Consider the following 21247-nt stretch of genomic DNA (forward strand, 5'->3'; position numbering starts at 1 on the left):
AAGGAAAGCAGGCTTCCTGCTGAGCAGAAAGCCCAATGTGGGGCAGGATCCCAGGACCCTGGGATCATGACCTGAGCTGAAGGCAGCGGCCTAACCCTCTGAGCCACCCAGGAGCCCCTTGAAAGCTGTTTCTAATGATACTTTTGGCTCATCCAAAGCACGTGGCTAGTAACACAGTCTACCTCTCAAGGATGTTCATCCTATAGCTGAGTGTTCATTTGCATTTATGTTTAGAAAACTGTATTGATTCTCCATCTTGACACATGTTTTTCTTCCATTAAAAGGGTAGTAGATATAATCAAAAATCATTTTGCTTCATTGACAGAGACACTGACATTTATAAAGCATCTTATATTATGTTTTAAGAGATTTTCTTAGCTCTTGCCCTACCTCTAAGAGGTAACAAAGAAAGCTGTTATGGATGAAGGCCAGGGAGTATCTTCATTTCACAGATAAGGACCAGGAAGGAATATGAGGTAAAGGGCATGCCCATGGCCATTATGAACATCAAGATCATCCATCCAAGCCAGCTGTAGCAACTATTCATAAATTCCTAAATGCCTACTTTCCATTTCCATTCTTCACCAGACATATCTATATTTGAGTTTTCAAAGGAAAACTTATTTCTTGGCATAAAAATTTGTTTGGGGGTCTTTTTCTCTCTACTCTGTGAATTTGGCTTATAGGCCATGTGCAATGAGTGAAAAAATACAATTCCCAGGTCAAATCTAGGCCCTCAGGCTGCTCAGCTGAGCCCAAGCCTGACTGGTAGCGTGTGGTTATATCTGTTTGCCACGTTGGGGGAAAAGGCTCTGATAAGGGAGATCTGTGGTCTTATGTTATAAAGAATATTCCCAGGAAGACTGAGGACAAAACCAATGTCCTTGAAATTCATGCAATTACTTATCAGGCAATTATTTAGTCTCAAATCGCCTTATAAGAAAAACAGACCAATCAATATTCTCTTAACAGTAGCATTGCAGAGAATGAGTTCTTAATTTTGCCAAAGTTCGATTTAGCAGTATTTTCTTTCATAGACTGTGCCTTTGGTGTCATGTCTAACAACTCTTTCTCCAATGTTTTCATAAATAACATTCTGTGGTTTTGGTTTTACATGTAGATCTATGTTACATTTTAGTAGAACTATTTCACATGTAGATCTACTCAATCCATTCTGAGTTAATTTTTGTAGGATGTGTTAAGTTTAGGTTAAGGTATTTTTGTTTTTGTTTTGTTTATGGATTTCCAATGGTGCCAGTACCACTTCTAAAAAGACTACCCTTTCTTTCTTAAATTCTCCTTGCACCTTTGTTGAAAATTAATTGGCTATATTTTTTGGGTCTGTTTCTAGACATTCTATCTTGGGGGCCAGCAAACTATAGCCCATGGACCAAATCTGGCTTGCTACCTATTTCTGTTCATCCCACTGAGAATAGTTTATACATTTTTAAATGGTTTTAAAAAACCAAAGAAGAATATTTCAAGGAATGTGAAAATCACACAAAATTCAAATTTAAGTGTCTATAAATAAAGTTTTATTGGAACTCAGCCATGCCCATTCATTTGCTTCTATGACTTGCTTTTGCATAGTTGCAACAAAGACCATCAAGCCTAAAATATTTACTCTCTGGCCCTTTACAGAAAAAGTTGGCTAAGCTCTGATCTAGAATATGAGGCTCCTTATATATATCCATGCAGAACCTCAGGGGCTCTCTGAATGCCATTGTAAAAAAAAATGCTTGTAAGGACAGAAGCTTTAAAAAGAACCTCCTAAAGCCCTGAGGAAGGCAGAAAAGGAATGTACTTAATAGCCAGCTACCCTTTCCAACTAGGACTGAAATATAAAAGCCTGAAGTAAAACTATTCTTACAAGGATGAATTGTACTACATTATCTAGTTAACTAGAAAATGGAGGAAATTTAAGTTTAAAAGGTATTTATTTTTAATGATGTTTTTCTTAAATATCTCTCTGAGTCATAAACTAAGAAAAAACACTTATAATGTGAAAGATGACAGGTTAATGTCATAAATATAAGGTATTTTTATAAAAATCAATTGGAAAATGACACACAAGATTTTCAACTTGAGTAATCATTTTTAAAAATGCAAACACCTATCAGATTAGCAGAGATTAGAAAGAACGATAATATCCAAGGATGACAAGGATAGGAAAACATATTCGCACACACTGCTGGGGAGGCTAAATTGGCATAATCTTTCATAACATCCCTCAAATATATTTAAAAGGAACTGAGGCAGCATTACAGTTAGCTACTTATCATCAAGAAATAATAACAACTATTACCATTTTTACAGCACTCACTCTGAGCAAGGCATGCTAAGTGCTTCACCTCCTTTAACTCATTTAATCTTTGCAATGCGAGGAGGTAAGTACTACCATCAACCCCACTTCACAGATGTGGAAACTGAGGCACAGAGAAACTGAGCAATCTTCCCAAGGTTATACAAGTAGTAGAAAGTGGTAGAACCAATTACATGGGCAAGAGTTTACAAAGTGATGACCACATGCAACATGGTCTAAAATAAGGAAAATCTAGAAACAAACATAAAAGAGAACCGCTATACTTTGTACAACAGGACTCTAAGGAACTATTTAACCATGCTGCCAAAGACAGGCATGATATGTTTGGAAAAAAGAGGGTTACAAAATAATGTGTGTGTATATGATCTTATTTTCTTTTGAGCTGAAATTTGTGTGTGTCTCTGTGTATAAAACACTTGGAAGACTCCAGCTCAGATACTGAAAGGTACCGAAGGTGGTGAGGGGATTTCGACTTTTCCTGGTATTTATCTATTTATCTGTTTTCCTTCTCACTTTTTCTCTAGAGTAGGTATTACTCATATAATTTTAAAATACTATCTAAAAGTACATCCCATGCTACTTTCTGTCTCAGAAAAGCATATTTTAGTAAAATGTAAATGTGAACGTAAAGAGCTTTGTGATACTTCCATAAGACAGAGGTTATATAACTATAATAAATTACTTCTTTCCTAAGAAAAGTCAAAAAATAGATAATAAAAGGGAATTTCAGGGCAAGTGCTAAACTGAATTTCAGGACAGTTCAGTACGTGAAGTAAAAACTTCCAGTCACTGGGCGTTTGTTTTTTTCTTCTTCCCATAATAACTTCTCAGAGCACTAATGAGAATTCAACTTTTATGTTTCTAAAGCCCTTTGAGCCACAACATCTCATTTAATTCTCACAATGGCCCTCTCTGAGTAATACAAACAGAAAGGTTGGCCATGGAAAACAGAAAGAGTTTCTCTAATTCGCTGAGACACCTGCAGGTTTTTCTGTGTGTTGCAGGGGAAAAGGATCCCGTGGCGGTGTTGCACGGATTACTAACTTCCTGCCGCTCTGGACGGGGGTGACTGTCAGGCTGAACAAACGCAGGGTCCCTTTCAACAGTTCAGCATCACTTGCGGGGGCATAAAAAGCTGGGAAGTCTTATCAATGGCAAACTCCTCTATCAAAAATCTGGCATCATGGCCGTCAGAATTTGGGGGTGGTACTGTTTTGTCCGTCTCCTGGTAAACAAAAGAGAAAATTTCTACCACATCAAGTCCTACGTTTACCAACCTCATCTAATTTAAAAAAAATTTAAATTTAATCTAATTAAAAAATTTTTAAATGAGCACAGTGAGGAAGAGTTTTGATCCAACGTACTTACGGTATCAGGATTCTTCGCAATGGTTCCAGTGTTCTGGTTACTTTAAAGAGGAAGACAAAACAGAAGCGAACGGTATTCCTTGGGATTTCTAATGCTCTGAGGAGGAGATATATTGTGGCTTCTGACTCTAGGAAGGACATATGCAGTCTAACAAGGCAGGCCATACCACAAAAAATACGTCCTATGACATAAAAGACTCATTTGGTGAACACTGGCATTCTTCAGATGTGTGTAAGCCCAGATGATCCCGGCCCTATGCTTAACTTCTTCATTCACTCATGAAACATGTCCTTCTAATGGGTCTGTCAGTGTGTCATCATTTTCAGGGTGACACCTGCTAATTTACTCCTCACCCTTGAAACCACACTTAATCCTAGCATTTTAGCTCTGCTAAAAGCTTCAGCAGTACAGAGAGAAGGGGTCAAGGCCAGCAATCTATTTAGCTGATGGGCTTTCTTACACCAGTCTGAGAACCTTTCTTGAGATTCCTAAAACCTCTTCTCTTTGAGGAAACATCCTTACTTCCTATGGGGCGGGAAGCAAGGGAGTGTGAAAACATTTCTCTCGTGAATAAGTGTTCCAATTAATGAATTAATCAGAGGGAGGCAGGAAGGGAAAATAAACATTAGAGCAAACAAAGGAACACATAATCACAGGATGACTTAAGAAGGAGCTCAGGACTCCCACCTGCCTCTTCCTCTCTCCCCTCCTTCCGCCCTCTCTCCCGCTTCCCCTTCCTTCCTTCCTGCCTTCCATCCTCTCTCTCCTCCCCTTTCTTCCTCCCTCCCTCCCCTTCTCTTCCTTCCTTCCTTCCTTTCATTCATTCTTCATGCTAAAAGCAACCAGAAAACTAAGTGGTACCCAGCGGGAAGAAAGAGGAAGGCAAGATCAGCCGGCACGGAAGAAAGCAGAAGGAAGGGGGAGAAGAGGGCTTCAGGCACGGAAAGAACCATTATTAGTCCTGAGCTGAGCCCATCATCTCCTCTGCACTGATGACCATTTCATTTCTTTCTTTTTTTTAAAGATTTTATTTATTTTTATTTATTTTATTTGACAGAGAGAGAGATCACAAGTAGGCAGAGAGGCAGGCAGAGACAGAGGGGGAAGCAGGCTCCCTGCTGAGCAGAGAGCCCGATACGGGGCTCGATCCCAGGACCCTGAGATCATGACCTGAGCCGAAGGCAGCGGCTTAATCCACTGAGCCACCCAGGCGCCCTGACCATTTCATTTCTGTGGAGGGGACAGTGGAATCAGAAAGTCACGGATGATCCTGACCCAAAGCGATCACAAACATGGATACCACCAACATGCAAGCAGACGGGGTGATGGCATGGTAATACCATTTCCCTGATTAAATAATGATCACATCTTTAAGGTAGAAAGCAAATTTGATAGGCACTTGCCCTAGATATCCAGCAACAGAGGGTGACTCTGTGAGTAGACAAGTCGCCTCTGGGAGCGGCTGAGCCCCACCTTCTTCTTCTTCTTCTTCTTTTTTTTTTTTTTTGACTTTTAAAGATTTTATCTGTTTCAGGTTTCACTTGGTAAGTCTTCAACATTTGAAAACATTATCAGCTTGGAAGAAATATGGAATAGAGATGAGGATCCTTTGGAAGAGAAGGGAAGTGCCCTAGAGTTCTTCCCTAATTCTCTTTTTGGTTATTTGCAATTCACCACTTTCTACCCCATCAGAAAAGTAAATGTCAAAGCTGAGCCCTACCTTCTAAGAGCATCTGACAGCCCCACAAGGCAGCTCAGGCCCCACAACCCCGCCCTAGTTCTGCCCCTGGCATGCTTGGAGACCCTGGGAAAGTCACTTCTGCGCTCTAGGCCTCTGGTCCTTCCCCGTGGTCTACACAGGACACCCGTGGTCCCACCTAACTTCCAGGGCCACCATGAGGGAAAGGAATGGCGATGAGGGGCTGCTGCTGCCAGCTACCCTGGAAGCGTCCTGCACTGGGAAGCCGCGGTCGCGCACATAAACTGACCCATTATTAACTGAGGTGCTCAAGAGTTGTGTAGAAAGGAGGAGCGTAGAGATGAAGGAAGCTGCAGCCCTGACTCCGCCCTCACAGCAGGTCCAGCTCCAAATACTGAACGGTCCCTGGTTTGAAATATCCTGAGGAAAAGGTGAGACTCTCACCTCATATTTTTTTCTCTTCTTGAAAAGATTTTTAATTTATTCATTTGAGAGAGAGAGAGAGAGAGAGAGAGAGCGCAAGTGAGAGCACAAGCGGGGTGGGGAGGAAGGGGAGAGGCAGAGGGAGAAGCAGACTCCCAGCTGAGCAGGGAGTCCTAGGCGGGACTCGGTCCTGGCACCCCGGGATCATGACCCCAGCTGAAGGCTGATGCCTAACCACCTGTGCCACCCAGGCACCCCACTTTGTATTTTTTCTTCTATTTCTACCTTTATCTAATCTTCTGGCCTCCTTCTTTCTCTAGGGCACATCTATCAGTTTCCTCCCCTCCTTCCATCTCCATGCTCCATGGTTTTTATCAATAATATTATCTTTCATAGTGTTTACTTTCATGTTCTTGAATAGGCTTATACCCATGAAGAAATGAGGGCGGGGAGTGTCTGCTTTGTTAGGGGTCAAAGACACAGCTACTCAGGGGAGCTTTTTAATAAGAAATATATACTTAAAGATCCTTGTTTACAAAGGGCTCACATGGGAAGCCCTTCCTTCCAGGTTAGGGGGGCTGAGGCCAAGAGACTGTCGGCCAAGGTCAGGAACATCAGCCCTCTCCACAGCTGGGCTCGCTTACCCCCAGGTGGCAGCGGTCTGAGCAAGGAGTGCCCGGAGGTGGCCACCGTTATAGCTGAACCCCAGCCTGGCCTGCACCAGGCTGCTCTCAGCCTTTCTTTAGGGAAAGCAGACCTTCATTGGAAACCAGACCCAGAGGCTTCTGAACCCTTTCAACCATGCTCTGAGCACAAATCACGAAGGCAGGGATGGGGGCGGCAGGAACACAGATGAAGGAGCTATTTTTGAGTGACTGGAAATAAAAGCTAAACACAGGTGTGTTCTGTGCAAATGGAAATGTTCCCAAATCCACAAGAATTCTTTATAAATAAACTAAAAAACAAACCATTTGGGTTGCCACATTTCATCCTAGTTTCCAGGGACACACACAAATAGTTCAGGTCTTTGCACATTATTTCAGGAACCGTGGAGGGCTTACAGGCACCCGCTAAGGGTGTCTGACTCATTTTCTAGAAAGCTACATGAAATGACAATCTAGGGCTAAAAATGAGGGCAATGCCTGCCCTGTGACTCCTGCCACAGCCCAGAAAAACAGGACAAAGGGAAACCACCTTAGCTAACTCTGAAACAAAAACACCAATGGAATTTGGGGTAAATTGAGAACCTCTCCAGCCAAAGAAGTTGAATTTAGACAACAATGATTCAGGTCTTTCATCTCAACTCATACACATAATAAAGCAGCATATCAAAATACACATTAAACAAATCAAAGCGAAGCTCTTCTCTTTACAGTATCAACAAGCACACATTCATCTAAATGAATTTATAAGTGATTCTTTAACTCTGAGGAAGATGTAAGAATTTTCTATAACGTCAGCAGGGTATGACAGACTCAGAGTCCATTTCCCCCCACTTTTCAGCAAGTAAAATACTTAACGGCATATTTTTTCTCCAAATTCTTGCTGAAATCTCACCCCTTGTGAATTCTGAGCTATTTTCAGGCAAGTCTTCCACCACTGTTACCGCCCCCCCCCCGCCCGTAACACGGTGTTCCTGCTCCAGCAGCAAACTGGGCCCAATCACAAGAGCCCTTCCTTCCCCATTTCCAAGGTCAGAGAAAGAGCAACCAAAGTTGAAGTGACGATCTATGTATATGCAGCACCTTAGCAAATCCTCACAGCAGCCCTGTGAGGTCTGCCTTCTGGCTGAGGAAACTGAGGCTCAGAGGGGTTAAGTGAAATGCCCAGTGACACACAGCCATAAATGGTGTTGCTGGGATTCAAACCCTGGTTTCTCTGAGCAGGTAGCCTACAAGGCACTTGTCATTTTAAAATGCTTCCAACCAAGTGGAACGTTAGGTCAAGGGTGGCAGATATTTTGGGGGAATAAAAGTCAAAACCGGCAGAAGGACAGGATATCAAGAGACCCGATTTCACAGACCATATAAAAGAACAATAAAAACAAAACTGATAGTGCACAGGGGACATTCTAAAGTAACAAGCTAAAAAATGGGCCCAGGTACATAATGCAGCACGAGTTAAGACTGGTTGTATTATTAGCTATTGAAAAACCAGCTACGTGGGTTGACAGAGGGCATCCTGGGCAGCAGGAACACGGCCGGGGTCAAGTTAGGGAGGATGCATGAGCAGGTTGGGGACATCCCAGGAGAGCTTGCTGTAGAACAGAGATGTGGACCAAGACCAGAAAAGCCAGACTGAGGCCAGAGCGCCTGGGCAAATGGGTGCCAGGAGAATCGAGTTGGATTTGACAATAAAGGAGAGGAAAGTTGCTAAAGACTTTCACTGGAGCAGAGGGGTCCCACGAGCAAAGCACCATTAGGAGATGATAAAACGAGGGGGCTGGGGTGCCAGCATCCCTCCGCCCCTGACCGCCCCAGCGTTCTCCTCTGGAACAGGTGCCATGGAGGGAGCCGGGAGAGGAAGGAAGTACAGCCTCTGGCCTGGGCCTGGCTCTCCCAAGGACATGAAGAGGCCGGGACACAGGAAGGCAGAATCGCTAGGTTCTGGCGCTGCTGGGCTCACGAGCGTGGGTAGGGCTGACGGAGGGGGAGCAAGGGTGAAAATGACACAGGCGCTCTCGGCCTGAGGGGCAGGAGCAGGGTGTAAGCCAAGTCAAGAGGCCAAGTGTACGGCAAGAAGAACGAGGTCGCGTTTTGCAACTGTCATAATATTATCTATAAGCTGCTTCCATTTCTAAACTGCACTTAACTGCAGGAAGCTACGAAAGCAGGGACATCTGGCACGATCTCCCGGACAACTGAGACCAAGCCTGGCACAGCCGTCCGTTCCTTTCTCCCGGCCGTGCACATGGAGCATGGAACAAGGAGACAGTCTCTTCCTGACTAAGCTCTTTAGAAAGATTCACTTCTTTTTATCAGACCGGATCTCAAGCTGGTAGGAACAAAAACATCAAGATGAATATGTTCTCATCATATGTAATCAAATGACAGGGACAGGAATATAATATATTAAGGTAGAAATAGATGTATTCAGATAACAGACCATCCGTGGTAGGTTCCCCCCCCACAAACCTTATTAAATATTATTGGTACATCTGGTTTTTGGTTAAAAAGAGGCTGCCTCCCTCTGGATGAAAAGAAAAACAAAAACAGTAGAGTGCCTCCCCCCATTGCAAAGCATGGGTTACTGCGCTCTCTGGGCACTCGTCACAGGAGAAAGTGATCTGCCCCTTTCCCTGTAGGACTAACACCAATTATCTGTGCTGATTATTGAACTATTCGTATTGTGCTTTACACCTATTTAGCAACTTCCTTATTCCGAGTGTTCCGTGCAGGGTATGGTTCAAAATAGGAAACGCACCGTGCAGAAGCCACCTGAAGGAGGCGCGGCTGAAGGTTGACGGGGAAGGGTGGTAAAGAAAGAGAAGAACTGCTCTGCCTCCTTGGCAGAAAGGAACAAGACAGGCCGCATTTTACCCGGCTCTGATTTCCTCCTGCCACAGAAAACACTTAGGAGAAATACGCTAAAATGAATGTGGGACAACAGCTTACACGTAAAACAATGGTCAAGTCCTTGGCCTCTCAGCAGCACTGGGAGTAGTTTGCTATTCCAGAAAGGAATTCCGTCACTTTATGGACACACTTGGGGAGGCGGGAAGGGGGTGTAGGCAAACCCCTGCTTCTCTGCAATGGCCACAGGAGCGAGACCCAGAGCCTACTCCCCCCACCCTAACCCCTGCCTGTTCTCTCTCCTCTTTCCCCGCACTCTCCACCCTGCCAATGCTTTCCAGCCCTGCATGAGCACAGGCAGCCATGACGGCCCCCAAGTCACGCTTGTCCCAAGAGCATCACGTGTTCCCTGCCACTCACTTGGACCTCAGAATAAAGCCACTTAGACATCTGAAAGATGGGTCAGCTTTTCACCATACGCGACCATCATGAGAATCCTGTTACTCAGACAAAACGTGATCTATTCTAGGAATCATTTAAATAATGTCTCCTTCAACCACCTACTTTGTGAGTACCATTGCATGAAAGCATAAACAGTACATGGTTCGGGCCCTGTTAGCTGTGTCACTTCACACGGATTTTTATAGCTCTCTGTATGTTTATAGAGCTCTGCCTGCAGTGATGATAAAATCATCCAACCTTCTTCGCCCAGAAAAGACAAGCAAAATTCTCTCAGCCATGCTACCTGTCTTTGATCAGAATAGCACACATTCTTTACACATTTGCTGCCCGTGAGGTATGACCTGCATTTTTAAAGCCCCTCTTTGGATACCTCAGGACAGGGAGGGCTCTCCAGCCAAGCAGGCCGCCTACTGGGTTAGCCGCTCTGGGATGGAGTTTTCCACCGGGCCGTGCCAATCTGCAGCTGGCTCCAAGGCCAACAGAACTGATTTGGTTTTCAAGTTCGTTCACTCACCTGGATGTGTCGGGCTTAGCCCGATCAAGAGAAAAGATGCAAGAGTCTTTCTTAGGAAGGAGTTCAGGAAATGAAAATCAAATGTTTAAAGGCCTAAAACAAAAGCTTGTACTGTCCAGTCAATGCCTCTGAGCGGCTTGCCGTTTCAAAGGCAGGAGGGGAGCTTTGCTTACCTTATTGATGAGAGTCACTATATCTCCTTCTTTGATTGTCAATTCATCATCATTCTGTGCCTCATATGGAAATATTACTTTGCAGTAATCCTTGGCTGTAAGAAGAAAAGACAACACAACCTTTACAATGCCTCTTCTAATGGGTGACTCAGGAAAAGATGCCCACTCTCACATTAAGTTCAGGGACAAGCACACTTAACAGAGAGGATAAAAGGATTGAATAAAGAAAGGGTCACTTGCGAGAAACTACCTAAGATTGCTCATCTGGGGCTCACGCTTACTTATTCTCTTCACTTTTTCCCCTTCACAAATCATGTGATGTCATCAAGTGCCATCGACTGCTTTGCGTCTCTCAGGCAGAAAACCAAAAAGATTTCCTTGGTCTCAGGTGTATATTTTATGTGCTCTTTATTTTATATACCATTTTCTATACTCTTCGGGGGCATGTATAAGCAGACATGATCTACAAAGAGAAAAAAGCTTAAATTCTGCCCTCACTGCCTTCTTCCACACCTCACTGAATCAGAAACAGGTATCTGTGTATGTTAAATGCTTCCAAGGTACTCAAAACAATAAAAAAAACAAAGACTCCATTACGGTGTATCTCCTGAGACAGATATTTCTATGTGAACATGTGTCAACCACAAACAGCCAACAAATACTCACTAAATGTTCTTTATATACATGTGTATACTGGGGAGACAAACTTGTTCAAATATGTCCCAAGGTCTCTCTGGGGGAAACTATTTAGGTGAGGATGGTCATTAGCAAGGATGTCCCCCAAAGACAGAAAAACACTGGAAACCAGTTCAAAGATGCCATCAATTATATGCTTTTGATGTCTATCTGATGTTAGCGGTGCCAGGCTGACTCAGTCAGAAGAGCGTATGGCTCCTGATCTTGGGGTTGTGAGCTCGAGCCTCCACGTTCGGTGTAGAGATTGCATTAGTAAATCAATAAACTCTTAAAAAAAAAACAAGCCAATCTGATGTTAAATCTTCTCTATTTATGCAAAAGCACCAGTTTAGAAGAGAGCAAAAACATTGTGTATCCGGGAAATTAAAACTTGGAAAAGTGGGGTTCGATGACTTGGGATTGAAGGTAGAAAGGAAAATTCCAGAGAATTAGTATCTACTGGGACAGGCATTTTTTTATTCTGCAGCTAAGTCAACAATCCTAATGGCTTTAGATGGCCTTAGATATTTCCCAAGGATCAGGCCAGTTCCTGCAGACAGATCATAACTTAGAGCTATATATGCAAGTATTAATTATATGGTCCCTAGCACAGTTTATATGACTGAAATGTGGGGGGTTTTATTATGGTTAATGTCACATCAATCAAAGAGAGTGATATATAAAATAAAGGCAATAAAAAGATCTGTAATACAGACACACTGTGGTCTAGGGTTGGTTCAGATATGATGGGAGGGAGAGGGGGCTGCGAAAGAGAGGGACTCACTTTCTGTGGCAAATAGTTTTGCTTTCTGTCCCATGGACAGAGTATATCAGTTACATGCCCTGTCCTAGTGTTGGAAACCTTTCATCTTAGGTACTCTGGGCCCCTGATGCCTTTTGCTCATTAAGCCATGCCGAAGGGCACTGGTTTTAAATCCCATCAATATTAATCGGCCTAAAGGAAATAAAAGCAAAAATGAACTTTCGGGACTTCATCAAGAAAAAAAGCTTCTGCACAGCAAAAGAAACAGTCAACAAAACAAAGAGGCAACCTACGGAATGGAAGAAGATATTTGCAAATGACAATACAGATAAAGGGCTCATATGCGAGGTCTATAAAGAACTCCTCAAACTTAACACACACAAAACAGATAATCATGTCAAAAAATGGACAGAAGACATGAACAGACACTTCTCCAAAGAAGACATACAAATGGCTAACAGACACATGAAAAAATGTTCATCATCATTAGCCATCACGAAGATTCAAATCAAAACCACATTGAGATACCACCTTACTACCAGTTAGAATGGTCAAAATCAACAAGACGGTAAACAACAAGTGTTGGAAAGGATGTGGAGAAAGGGGAACCCTCTTACACTGTTGGTAGGAATGCAAGTTGGTGCAGCCATTTTGGAAAACAGTGTGGAGATTCCTCAAAAAATTAAAAATAGAGGTTCCCTATGACTCTGCAATTGCACTACTGGGTATATACCCCAAAGATATAGATGTAGTGAAAAGAAAGGCCCCAATGTATGTATGTACCCCAATGTTCATAGCAGCAATGGCCAGAGTCGCCAAACTGTGGAAAGAACCAAGATGCCCAGGGTGCCTGGGTGGCTCAGTGGGTTAAGCCTCTGCCTTCAGCTCAGGTCATGATCTCAGGGTCCTGGGATCGAGTCCCGCATCGGGCTCTTTGCTCAGCAGGGAGCCTACTTACTCCTCCTCTCTCTCTCTCTCTGACTGCCTCTCTGCCTACTTGTGTGATCTCTCTCTGTCAAATAAAATAAATAAAATCTTTTTTAAAAAAAGTTAAAAAATAAAAAGAATCACGATACCCTTCAACAGATGAATGGATACAGAAGATGTGGTCCATATACACATGGAGTATTTCGCCTCCATCAGAAAAGATGAATACCTAACTTTTATATCAACATGGGTAGGACTGGAGGAGATTATGCTGAGTGAAATAAGTGAAGCAGAGACAGTCAATTATCATATGGTTTCACTTACTTGTGAAGCATAAGGAAGAACATGGAGGACATTAGGAGAAGGAAAGGAAAAGTGAATTGGGGGAAAATGGAAGGGGAGACAACCATGAGTGACTGTGGACTCTGAGAAACAAGCTGAGGGTTTTGGAACAGAGAGGGGTGGGGGGATGGGTGAGCCTGGTGGTGGGTATTAAGGAGGGCACGGATTGCGTGGAGCACTGGGTGTGGTGCATAAACAATGAATCTTGGAACACTGAAAAATAAAATAAAATTTAAAAAATATTAATCTGCCTGAAGATTCTTAGGTCCACAGTTACTTATGTTTCATCTCTCTTTAATTAGTAATAGCAAACCTCCCAAATTCTGAATCAGCCAAATATTCTAAAAGGAGGGAAAAAGCTAAGCATCTTTAAATTGGATAATGACAGCTCTTTACCAATTTTCCTACTGACTGTGCTAGTGAAATATGACTATCCAACCTCAGAACTTCCAACACTGAAGTAAATACAGCATTACTGAAGAACTGCCCTGCAGAGTCCCAGTCTGAAGAATAATTCATTGGACTGAAGTCATGGAAATATTTTACAAACAAGGTAAGACACCTGTGGTCAACAAAGGGAAAAGAAGCATTGTTTCTATTCCTTTCCATCAAAAAAGTTCATTAAGTGAGGTAGACATTTGTTCACAGGAGCCATTCCCCATCCTCTTCCCAGTTCATATAACCCTGCTGCAATCAGGTACTTTTTTGGGAACAGGGAACCCCCTCCCCCACCCATGGATGTGGAAATAAGTGAGATATGTCTAGGAAAATAATGTTAATCTCACTTCCCTTTGTCAATGATCCTCGATGTGATCTACTTAGATGTGAGAGGAAATCTGCTGGGAGGGGGAGTGAGGCTGTTAGATTTTGTTCCCTGATTAAAAAAAGGATTGTGAGGAAAATAGTTGCCCCTGCCTTTTTGCTTTCAACACCGTCTCGTCCTTGTTGGAAGACAGTATAGTGTTTGGCACTGTTGCAGTGCCATGAGAGGAAAGCCAGGAAAATCACAGAGGAGGGGACTCTGGGTCTTGACACCACTGAGATGTCTGTCAGATTAACCAACGTTAGGGGGCCTGTCTCCAGGTCCCTTGTTACCTGACTCCATTAAACTGTACTGCTTACCGCCACTTTGTGGCTGCATAGGTCTTTATCACTCAAAGCAGAAGGTACTGTGACAAGAAGGAACTCCGTAGAAGAGGACATCTCCAGTTACCTCCCCCGAAACTCTTTTTTTTTTTTTTCACTTTTTTTTTAAATTATTTATTTGTTAGAGAGAGAGAGAGAGCACAAGCACAGGCAGACAGAGTGGCAGGCTAGAGGCAGAGGGAGAAGCAGGCTCCCTGCCAAGCAAGGAGCCTGATGTGGGACTCGATCCCAGGGCGCCGGGATCATGACCTGAGCCGAAGGCAGCCGCTTAACCGACTGAGCCACCCAGGCGTCCCGAAACTCTTGACTATAACCGGCCTCCACTCAGAAATTCCCTTCCTAGGCACCTGTGTCACTCCCTCTCCCCCAATCTCTTCCTTTGTTACCTCAAGAACTGGCCCATAGCAGGGGATCAGTAAATGACTGTGGGATTGATTTATAACCAACACAGTGAGAAAATATTTATAAAAAACTACTAGTGTGCCTTTAAAATGTTTCACAGGACCATTTTGTTTTCTGTCCAGTTTCGCTATTAGTAAAGGAGGGCAGGTATACCCCTGTTCCCCCTTTTTTTAAAAACAGCTTTAATGACATATAATTTTCATACCAAAAAATTCACCCATTTTAGTTACATGCTATGAATAGTTTTAATAAATGTATATAGTTACATGACCATCAGCATAACCTAGTTTTAAAACATTCCCACCACGTACGCGATTTATGTGTGAAGCATTAGACAAAGAATTATCTGGAAGGCACCAATTTCAGATAAAAGGAGGAGATATGGGTATCAGTGGCTATTCTCAACTACCCTTGTCCATGAAGCAGGTTTTGACATCACGCTTGTCCCCTTTTGCATCACCATAACCTGAGGCAGTTCCCACTTAACGTTTCTTGATCCCCTAGTGATACCTACAAAGTGGAGGAAAATTTGAGGGACAGCTAAACAGGAGGAGAGTGTCCTGGGCCAGGAGTCAGGACTGTCAAGACTAGCCTCAGTCCCAGCTGGGCTGTCCTGAACATAAAATCTGAGGCAGCTACGCTGTAGCTTTGGACTTCAGTGTCCTTAGGTGTAAAATGAGAGACTGGCCAAGGAAGGATGAGAGAAGAGTCTGGTCAACTTCCGCAGAGCACTTTTTTTTTTTTAGCAAACTTCAACTTATTCCCAAACTCCAATATAAAACAACTAAAAACAGAGATGCTCTGGTTAAATTAGAGAGTGGGGCTGGCCCATCCCCACCTGGGACCCTGAAACAATCTCAGTGAAGCTCTGGAGGCTCCAAAAACCACACCAGACTAGGCCTGAGTTCTGGCCACCTCTGACGTTCCATGGTTCTAGTCACGGGCACTGAAACTCAGCTATCTCCAATCAAACATGGCAACCAGAGACTCCCACTTTAAGACCTCATGATATATTTAAAGTAAGATTTTGTCTTTACCGCTGAGACATTTGGGTCCTAATTCAGCACTACTGGAAAATAAAAACATGTTGTCAGTTTGGATGTACCAGTAGTTTTAAGAGACTAAAAAGTAAGTGAAAAAATGAATTAACTCTGAGACTATCATTTTAATTTCAGAGTATATGGAACAAAGACGTTCCCTACTTTAATTCAAACATTTCTTGAAGCACCACCACGAAAAAGACATTGTCAGTTCTTGAGCCTGTGATATGCAAGTCACTACCCACTGCACCCTCGTGTGGAAGTGACGAACTAATGCCTGGGGAAAGGCAAGGGTGAAGGATGACAAGAAGAAAGGACAAACACTAGAAGAAGCACAGAGTCACTCTGACGAGGTATGGCTGTGGTGTTGCAGAGGAAGGCATGATTACATTCAGGAGGGAGTTCACAAAGGAGGAGGCATTTGATATGCCTTGAAAGAAGAATATAATTCCAAGTGATTTTTGGATGGGGGAAGATCAGAAATTTTAAATGAGTAGCAGACAGAGAGGGAGAGGAAGGGAACGAAATTTTGGAGGCAGGCATTTTCCATTTATTCATCAATTAGATGGATTTAATTAGTCCAAGATCACATAGATGCCCACATGCACAGACTGAGATGAATTTGTCTCTATCTTTAAAGAAAGATTTTTTTAAAAAACCTGACGAATTAGCCTAAGACTGAAATCCTGAGTTAATTCTTGAGCTTTTTTGTCTTTTTAAAAAATATTTACGTATTTATTTTTAAGTAATATCTACACCCAGTGTGGGGCTTGAACTCAACCCTGACATCAAGAGTTGTGTGCTCTACCGACTGAGGCAGCCAGGCACCTGTTGAGCTTTTTTGTCTCAGAGTCCTTTAAGAACCTGATAAAAACAAAAACCAAAAAAAAAAAAATAGTAATTCCTTCTTTCCAGAAAAAAGGAAAAAAAAAAGACACATTCAAAGGTGCAGAGAAAATGCTGTGTAAGATATCAGAAGGTTCAAGGACCCTGAGACCTTTGCCTACTTCCAAATCAAGATCCCCTATTCTAAGTACTGATGGGCATTCCACTTTTAAGAAAGTTGTTCTATTGGGGCACCTGGGTGGCTCAGTGGGTTAAAGTCTCTGCTTTCGGCTCAGGTCATGATCCCAGGGTCCTGGGATCGAGTCCTGCATCGAGCTCTCTGCTCAGCGGGGAGCCTGCTTCCTCCTCTCTCTCTTTGCCTGCCTGTCTGTCTACTTGTGATCTCTGTCAAATAAATAAATAAAATCTTAAAAAAAAGAAAGTTGTTCTATTAAAACCCCCAAGAAGTCCAATCATGATTCACCTCACCCCCCACAACAAAACTACATTACTTCAATCTCTAGACTTCTAAAAATTTACATGAGATTAAAAACAGACTGTTTAAGAAACTGAACTCACATGCCCACAGCCCATGACTCCCTTCAGATGGTTTTATAATCTATTCATACAAAAACAAATAAACCAAATTAAAAAAATTCCCTCAGCTTAAAAAAAAATAAAAGCAGAACGAATAGAATAAATATATCAGCAAGCAGAACACGCGTGCGTGTGCACACACACACACACCCAAGGAAATAACATTAAATGCCGGACCATTCTCCAGGCTCAATTCTAGGACATGAAGATTGAAATCCCATGTGTCACAGAGGCTGGTCGGAAGCCTTCCAGAACTTCCAGCAGTGGTAGAAAGTACCAGGTCACGCTTAGAATTCTTCTCCTTTGGGATACCAGAACAGAAGTGTCAAGCTCAGCGTTTCTACTTTCACCAATATCAAAACCTAAAGTTCTTTCATTAAAGTGACAAATACTATCTGAGGCACTACTGGTTCATAACCACTTATCCAGAAGCCCTGGAGATAGAATTTTTCAGATTTTAGAAAGGAAATGTATTACATCCATGCAATTGATAACATCCTCACAGCTGGGGCCTGGGGCTGTACCCAACCATCAAACACATTAAAATTCTGCAACAAATGGATGATTTGTCCCCCTTAACTAGGATGAATAAAGACTATATATAAATGCATGTTAGTCCAGGACAAGTTTTATCACTCAACAAGAGATAGAACCTTTTACTTTTCCAGCTTTTTGTATTTTGGAAATGTAATAAGGATATGGACCTGGGTCACATTCTGGAGGAAAGAGACTAAGTTAAATAAGACTGGGCGCTGGTTCTCAAGGATCTTATAACCAAGGAGAGGGAATGAGGCACAGAGCTCCTGACAAAGAGAGAGTGATGTCTCCAGGTTAAAGCATCAGAGGATCATGAATGGGGAATCATTTCCCAAAGGAAAGAGTCAGGCTCCCTTCTTAGAGGAGTAAAATGGCACCGGACTCTGTAGAACGTTCTAGGACTTTTACCAGAGGAGTAGGAGTCGAGGAGGTGTTTCTCAGTCATTCCTGATAACAAGAATGATGTAGGGCACCTGTTCCTTCTATGCCTTCCCAGATTCCCTTCTCTGGGGGCTGCCATCAATAGGTCTGAGGCAGAACCAGCAATCCACGTGCGCCCTGGTGATTCTCATCAACAGTCTACATCAGAGGTTCTCACGCACGAGTGGGCATCAGCATCAGAGGAAGGATGTGTGAAAAAAGAACCCCCGAGGTTCCTGATCCTGGAGGGTTGAGCAAGGCCTGGAGATCTGCATCTCTCAGGTCCCAGGTGATGCTGATGCTGCTGGTCCAGGAGGACGCTGTAAGAGCCCCCGATGCGGCCAGGGGTGTTAGCAAACACTCAATGCTAGAGAGAAGCAAAACAATGGTGGGGACCTGGAGGGTGGGCCCGTGTGGTGGGGATGCCACAGCTGGGTGTGGTGTATGATAGATGTAGACAGAAAAGCCAGTCCTGGGTCAGTTTGAGGATCCAGGGCTAGCGGAGAGAGTTGGAAAGAATCTTCGCTTGTCATTTGCTCAGTAAATATTAACTAAATGCCCACTGTGCACCCAGCAGCAGAGATGCGGCAGTGCCCTTGTACAGCTTAGTCGAAGTCTGCACCAGCAGTTTGCAAATAGGGTTCATTTGCTCCCCGGGCAGGCACCGGCAAAGCCAGGAGACATCGTGTTGTCACAGTAGGAGGGGTTGGTAACAGCAAACAGCATCAAGGGAACGGAGGCTGGGGAAGCTATTAAACATCCTGTAATGGGCACAAATAGTCCCCACAACAAAGAGTGATCTGGTCCAAATATTAATAGTGGCAAGGTGGAAAAACCCAGGCCTACACTCAAATCCAGAACAGGGAAACAAAAACAAGGCACACATCACTATGTTGTCAACTCGAGCCCAAGGCCTGCCTCCACGTAAAAGGTGACCGCGACCCCAGATCACAACGACCATCTCTAGTCCTAGGTCCTGCTGGGAAAGTGACTTTCAAATTCTCTCATAACCATGAATTATGGCACTATTTAGTCTCTAGCTTCAAAAGAAGGAATTTAAAAAAAACAAAAAACAAAAAATCTGACAAGCAAAGCCTTTCCGTCTTCTCGTCCAGGGCTCATCACTACTACCCTCGATGGCACTTTCTCCTGCTCAGGTGAGGGGAAGCTCTGGGCCTTTGGGAGAAAGGAAATCCACAAAGATAACACAAAGGGAGTTAGCTTTTGTCCTCTAAGAGGACTGTACTTGAAAACCAAGTCTCCAGCAGCATGGGCGGCCTGGGCACCCTCCCCAGGAGACCCCCACTCGGAATCGGGACAGAAATTCTTGCTCTGGGTCCATGAAAAACACCTGTTAAGGTCTGTGTTGGAGATACTTGCTGCGACCCTGGGATACTGAGCCTGAGTGTGTTAGGACACGTCAAGTGTGGGAGGCACTACCGTGTGGAGAATAAACTGGACATGCCTCACATGAGTTTTGGGGGAGACAAGTGAGCAAAAACCACCTCCCCGGAAAAGGTAGCATAAAAGAGCTCCCAGGTAAAGCAGGCAGAAAAAAACCCAACATAACGAAATAGACCCCTTTTTCTGATATTTCAACATGTGGTAAGAAAGCAACACTTAGCTCAGAATGAAAAAGTGAAAATCTGCCTAGTCATTCATCAGGCGGGCATACCAAAGGCAGACACCACCAGCTGCAAAGTAAATGAGAAATAGTATTTCTCCCAAGCATGTACGGCAGCTGGAAAGGGTCCTAACTCCCCCTTCTCCGAGTACTACTGCTTTCTTACTCCCAGAGAAAGTTTGTCCTCTAACACCACAGACTATCAGAAATTTTGCTTTTGTTTATATCATATCAGTCATAAGGAAACGTTCCACTCTTTTTTTTTAAGATTGTATTTATTTATGTATTTGAGAGAGGGAGCAAGAGCACATGAACAGGGGCTCCTAATGGGGGGCTCAATCCCAGGACCTGAGAACATGATGCAAGCCAAAGGCAGATGCTTAACCAACTGAACCCCCCAGCGGCCCCTGAAATGTACCACCCTTGACCAAAGGAACGAAGTCAATGTGACACATGCAAGTACATAGCCTCACTTAGAGAGTTCTCAACACAGCAGGAACACTTATCCTCAACTGGTGGTTCTCAAAGAAACGACCTGGGTGCCCCTCCCGGTACAGACCTGATATTGACCCCTTTCCACACAGCCGTGTGCATCTCTTGGAGCCTAGCAAAATACTGCTTCATTTACATTTCACTGCATTCCTCCTCCTCCAAACTGATAACTACTCTTTTTTTGTTTGGTGCCACGGGGCTGCACAGGTTCTCCTATGCCGTCTCCTTAGTGCAATGAGCCAATACACCTTTGTTACACAAGGGTCTGTCTTGGTGCTCTTGGGTTGATCCGTCTAGAGCAGGGACTGCAGAGAACAAAGGGTCTGTCAAGCCCCAGGGAACTCTGGCAACCACTGCTAATCCCTCAGAAACCCAAAATAAGCTCGAGGATCCTATGTGAACAAATGTGTCTTTTTCTAACTGGTGACTGTGAACTTGAGAAGGGGGCCCATGGCTACTATGTCAGTTCTGCAAGACTCTGTCGGACATAGAGCCTGGTTAAATTGTAAGTAGTTTCTAATTCTCCACGTGCTCAACCATCACTAGTTATGAGCCCAGTGATTCCATGGCACCTTTCTGGGCCGTACAGTGGGGATATCGAGTAGAAGACCTAGCCCCCACCTCAAGGGACCAAGGATAGCCACAAGCCACCATGTGTTACCATCACAGGGGACAACTCCTAAGAAGTGAGTCAATGAACAAAGCGACTAGAAAGGTGGTACAAAAACCAGGGATGGAGCGAGGGGAGGTCAGGCCGGGAGGGCGGGTTTAGCCTTTGCCCCACGGTCATCATTTATTCCGAAGCCTGACCTGCCTTTGTTCAAATTTTATCAAGGGTTATCTTTTCCCTAACCCTCCTGCTCAACTGGTCTGCCGAATCTCTGAGACTGAACTGTTTGTTCAGAAAGATGCTAACTAGCCATTTCTCCGGGCTATTTTTCTACCCCACAGAGGCCACAAATCTGCATCAATTGGAGTAAGAA

At 43.7% G+C, this 21247-nt stretch overlaps 1 protein-coding gene across 7 annotated transcripts in view; it reads right to left on the reverse strand.

Moving 5' to 3' along the window:
• Nucleotides 1-21247, reverse strand: part of SH3KBP1 (SH3 domain containing kinase binding protein 1) — a 337564-nt gene that overhangs the window by 73952 nt on the left and 242365 nt on the right. For all 7 annotated transcript variants that reach the window (XM_032331651.1, XM_032331653.1, XM_032331647.1 and 4 more), the window contains one exon: nt 10475-10569. In XM_032331651.1, coding sequence (XP_032187542.1) covers nt 10475-10569 — 95 coding nt within the window. The remainder of the gene's footprint in view (nt 1-10474; nt 10570-21247) is intronic.

This window comes from Mustela erminea, chromosome X, assembly GCF_009829155.1.
Source record: "Mustela erminea isolate mMusErm1 chromosome X, mMusErm1.Pri, whole genome shotgun sequence".
Taxonomy (NCBI): domain Eukaryota; kingdom Metazoa; phylum Chordata; class Mammalia; order Carnivora; family Mustelidae; genus Mustela; species Mustela erminea.